This window comes from Diaphorina citri, unplaced genomic scaffold (genome assembly GCF_000475195.1).
Source record: "Diaphorina citri unplaced genomic scaffold, Diaci psyllid genome assembly version 1.1 scaffold5121, whole genome shotgun sequence".
NCBI classification, from domain to species: domain Eukaryota; kingdom Metazoa; phylum Arthropoda; class Insecta; order Hemiptera; family Psyllidae; genus Diaphorina; species Diaphorina citri.
The window spans coordinates 26,701-31,825 of NW_007382497.1; the positions used below are offsets into that span (position 1 = coordinate 26,701).

Here is a 5,125-nt window from a genome sequence, read left to right on the forward strand (position 1 = left end):
AGGTTCCTAGGTACAGAATAATTACAGATAACGATATGATGAAAATAGAAAGTAATACAATGTGACCTTTCCTTTTCAGGGATTCAAAAGATAAAATCCTGCCTCAATTTTCCGACTTTTCAACTGTTGTTCTGGTGGGGACGTTAGAAGATTATCGTAAGCACGCTTCCTATGCCACCTCCCTTTCGACAAATGTTCTCTTTATTCCAACCGATATTCGGGGCACCTTCGACAAAGGATATTTTGCAGGTAAGTCATTTTCAATTTTTCAATCGATAAAGCACTGAACAGTTTGATTCAATAGGAAACAGATTCCAAAGAAACAAGTTAAGAAGGAAACCTCATTATTAATTTGTGAACTGAAGGTTAAATAGGTTAGGCCACTTGTCATTAGGTAATTAAAAGACGATGTCTTCGCTGATTTCAGTTCTGAGGAACGGAACATTCATAATTTCTCCCTACCACTATGAAATGGACAAGAACGATCATATTGAACTACTTGGGAAGGATAACAGCGAACATCCTTTCATTCAAAAGCTGAATCAGAACTACGAATTCAACATCAACATGAAATTTGTTCAAAACTCGCTCAGAATTAATCGACGAATCGAACAGTTCAAGATGAAATACAACGAAGAGTGCGATGAAAAGGTGTTCAGGAACTGTACAGATCTGAAACCAATGCGTTCTGACGCAAGTGATGAAGATAGCCAACCTGGTACTATTAATGAATTCATCGACTCATTTCAAGTGGACAATACGGAAACAACCATCAATGGTATTTACGCTTATCGAGTTGTGAAAAGTGAGAACGAAGAAGAAACTGTCCAGGCAACCGCATTATTACCAGTAGAAGAAACCCAGGAAGACATAGCCATAGAAGATGCCAAGAAGAAACTGCTACTTGACATAAACAATACAAATTTTGAAAACATAGGCAAACGAGATTTGATTCTGAGCAGTATTCACATCGTCACATCAGAAGCATATGACACGGACCTGTTGAATAATGGTAGTTCCAACGCAGAGGATACGGAAAATAATGAAGATATTTTGACCGATGATCCCACACTAACCAGAGGAAATGAAACTCATATTCAAAATGAGACTGCTGAAGAAAATGACTTCATTGGAGGAGCAAATAATGTGACCTCAGAACTCCAATCAGAAAATGAAACGCTTGCACGGAATGAAACGAGGAAATTGAATGATCCTCTGAAACAGCTCATTCATCGATACAAAGTGAATGAGGGAACTCATCTGACAGACATGGAGGAACCTAATAATTCCGTGGTTAAAGATAATTCAACAGAGGGTCATAAGAATCAGTCTAAAGAAGTTAACAGCGACAGTCCGAAAATTAATGCAAATGTTGTAAAGAATATTGTTTTAGAAAACCGTCTTAAACATCTTCAAGAACGACTTCTTTCAATGGGACAAAACACAAGCGGCAATTCCAGGGAAGAGGCGGAAACGGAACACGAACAAAACGAAAAAATATCAAGATCTAGTAGAAGCGTAGAGTCAAACGAGGTACGGTTAGAATCTCTTGGCAAGTACACTTATGTGAACAATACTTGGATAGTTGTTCTCAATGAAGATGAAAACCTACATGAAGGTAACGAACAGTCCCTCTGTAAAGTGCTCACAGAAGATAATTACGCTGATAACGAGACAGTACAAAGTCCTGGTAAAGATTGCAGTGCTTGTTATAACTTCCGAGAGATTTATCAACTCATTGAACTAAACAAGCAGGACATTGAGGAGAGTAAGAAGAGAGTTGTAGATATTGTGTTTAAAGTAGAGCTCAAGACTGATTCATTCAGTGTGGTTATCATATCACTCAGTGTCATTGGAGTCATTGCTTGTATTGTCATTCTTGGGTTTATTTTGTATCGTATCATACTAGGTGATGTTCTGGAAGGTAATCCTATTATTACTTTGCTGCTCCTTGTCTCTATCATTTACAACTATTTCGTCATCACACCATTTGTCGTCAACATTGCGCCAAACATAGAATACTTCGAGTACTATTCTCATTTGTTGTGCTATATTCGTCTCATATGTATTATCACATCTTTCAACTTTATCTTCTCCTTGTTACTCACCCGATGTCTTATGTTGTCGTTTTGTGATCATGACGGTGCCCTCATGTCTCATATCAATGGCTATATTCAGTCCAGCTTCTGTTTCTTCATCACTATCATCCAGATACTTTTCCTCATCAACTTATTCCTCATCAAGTACATCTTCAATGTTGACATCAAGTGTGACATTATCCAGGGTAACTATATCTTCATGTTGGGCTATAATATTATCTTGCTCTTCTTGCTCGTACTTACCATTCCTTTCATTTACAAGTGTAGGAGGAACTACTATGAGGGTGTGTACTTAACCATTACAATCACTAGTATTGTGATTGCCTGGTTCATCTGGATGTATCTTTACGTCACCAGCAACTACAATGAGTCCTTGATCATTTTGGGTATCTTCGTTACTAGTACGCTCATCCTCATCATTATCTTCATACCGAGAACATACCATATGATCATCAATATTGTGAGAGATAACATCACTTCCATCCTGCCTGCTCTGTCCAGCCAATACATGTCTGGGAGTAATATACACAACATCCACTACAGATCTACACAGGCACTCTATGATATTGTCAATGATGGTGAAAACAAACACCTGGGAGAGATTAACCCTTATTATGTCTCGAGGAACGAAACCAAACTAAGACCCAACACAATCTACCAGAGCAATCACAACGCAGGAGACCAGGCAGGACAGGATAGGTACTACGTGTCCAATAGGAACCGAGATGATGATGATCCAACGTCCCTGTATAACGAGGATATTACAGGGCGACTCAATTCTTCGTTGGGTCTTCACAACCTCAAGTCCCCGAGCCGGAGTCACAGACAATCTCCCAGCTTCAAATGTCGTGTGAGGTCACCCAGTCTGAAAAGTCGAGCCAATTCGCCTCCTCAGATGGATGATTTATATGAGACATCTCGTTACGAGACAACGTCCCGGTGCGAGACGACGAGGTTTGATACACCCAGTACCATGACGAGATTCTAACTTTGATAGAGAATGACTTTCACGTAGGATAGGAATGAATTGTTACGCTTTATCTGCGAATTTTGCAGCGTGTAAAATTCGATGAAGTGAGCGAGAGAAAGCCGTCCATATTTCCGGACTATTGTTTGGTCCCACTTTGTTATGCCATGTTTGTTTATTGTCCAGTGTCTGAGTCATGGCCGTATTACCACGTCTAGTCCATTGTCCCATATGTTATTATGTAAATTATCTTATTGTACATAATATTTAATCTAGTCTTTATAATTTATTAGGTAAACTACAATAATAAGAGTCGGTGAAATTTGAAAATTTTATAGTCTTTCATTGAAATATTACCTAGCTTCTGACCAAGCCATTTTTTAGGTAATTTGGATTTAAGATGATCCGTGTGGAAAAAGATATAACATAGAAGTACTTACCTTCGGGTTCATCTCGACTTCGGTAGATATCATCAACTATTAGCGACCTATGTGATCCTCCCTCCTGCAAAACTGGAAGAAAAAGAAACCATAAGGGAAATGGTTAACCATAGTAATGGGAAAATCGCTGATTTCAAATTCTCAAGCGAGCTCCAGGGGCAGCGGAGCGGCGATAGCACTTTGAAGGTACCAAAAGATGCCAGTGGAAGAGGCATGTTGAATGTATCAGTTTCCAATAAATCACTGAAGTTGAGCAATCAGTAAGGTTGCGTGTAGTTGATATTCACTATTAATATGGGTGAGAATTTGGGCAATCCCCTGTTATTAGCTTCTCCCGGCCGTTTCACATTTCCCGGTGTTGTTCTAAAACTACATAATGGTAGTTAGTGTAGTTATCAAAGAAGTGTGAAAAAGATATACAGAATATGAAATAGGTAAACATGGAGAATTTGAAACCAACCTTCCATGGGAATGTTATCATCTTCATCATCGGTGCTGTCCAGGTCCTCCAGAACTTCTATCACAGGATCGATTCTCTCCTTCTTTCTTGGGCCGTTCCTCAAGCGCTCTGAAATCCAAGTAGAAACATAACTTGATGAAAGGCCTATCAATGCCTTTAGAACTTTAGATATACGTATGTAGGTAATTAAATTCTGATTTATTGTTGGATGGTAGCTTGTGACGTTATGGACATGGGTTTTTTGTTAATCTTCGATGTTGATATTGTGGCACATTGCATAATTAAATAATAGTTATGTGATTATGTAAGATGTCTTGACATTCCTGATTATTTGTATTATGGTACCTACAAGTAATGTGAATTTTTCGTGTGTATTTTTCGATGGCAAGTTTAGTAATCGATACCTATATCGGTGATATATTGATATGTCAGATCCCATGGTTTTTACGTTCAATGGAGCAAATTTTGTATGCTTTATGAGTCTTTCCGTTTGCATAGTTCTTTCCCGATCGGGCTTATGAAAACTTCAAATGCCGAGCCTTTGGGTCTCGGAACAACTATTCTATCTTTTCTGACTTTTCATTCTATCTTTGTCTTGCATTTGAATGGTTTATTGTCAAAAAATAACTCACACACTACCAATTGAATCGGTTAATAGTAGCGCCATGGGCAATTTAAACTCTATGTCACTGTGGGCTGATTAGATCTTTTGTGAGTCAGATGAACTATGTGGAAGGTCACGGGTCTATTACTGCTAACTCTGCTAAGTATCATATCAGCATTACTGCTAAGTATCATATCAGCTATCAGCATATCACTCAGGAATCTCAATATGCACTTCACTCATGAGTCAATCGTGCATTATTCGCGCTCAGAACACTGTCTGTGAATTTGTCCGTCATCACATCGCGTCTGCTATTATGTTTACAAATAGCGGCTTACAATAAGAAGTTTTGTTTACAAGTGGCCTCTGGGGCGCCACACCATATGGCCATGTAATAATATGGGTTAGAAGGTTACAGGTCGAACGTCAAGCTGATATAGGGTCGGACAAAAGGGACTGGTCAAAGTTACATACATCTACTTCACCCACCATCTGATTACCGGAAATCTTTACTCGGACCGGGGTACTCCGCGGACCGTCGTAGAGAAGGGTCAG

The 5,125-nt window shown here is 39.0% G+C and overlaps 1 protein-coding gene across 1 annotated transcript; it reads left to right on the forward strand.

Moving 5' to 3' along the window:
• The first annotated feature begins 84 nt into the window (after positions 1-84).
• Positions 85-3,396, forward strand: LOC103521383. The gene is made up of 2 exons (XM_026832084.1): positions 85-249; positions 428-3,396. Exon 2 carries the CDS (start codon positions 472-474, stop codon positions 3,085-3,087), a length of 2,616 nt encoding a protein of 871 aa, XP_026687885.1. The 5' UTR covers positions 85-249; positions 428-471; the 3' UTR covers positions 3,088-3,396.
• Positions 3,397-5,125: the final 1,729 nt, after the last annotated feature.

Excerpts from the sequence above, each read along its gene's own strand:
- LOC103521383 (XM_026832084.1), top strand. The coding sequence starts at position 472 with ATGGACAAGAACGATCATATTGAACTACTTGGGAAGGATAACAGCGAA.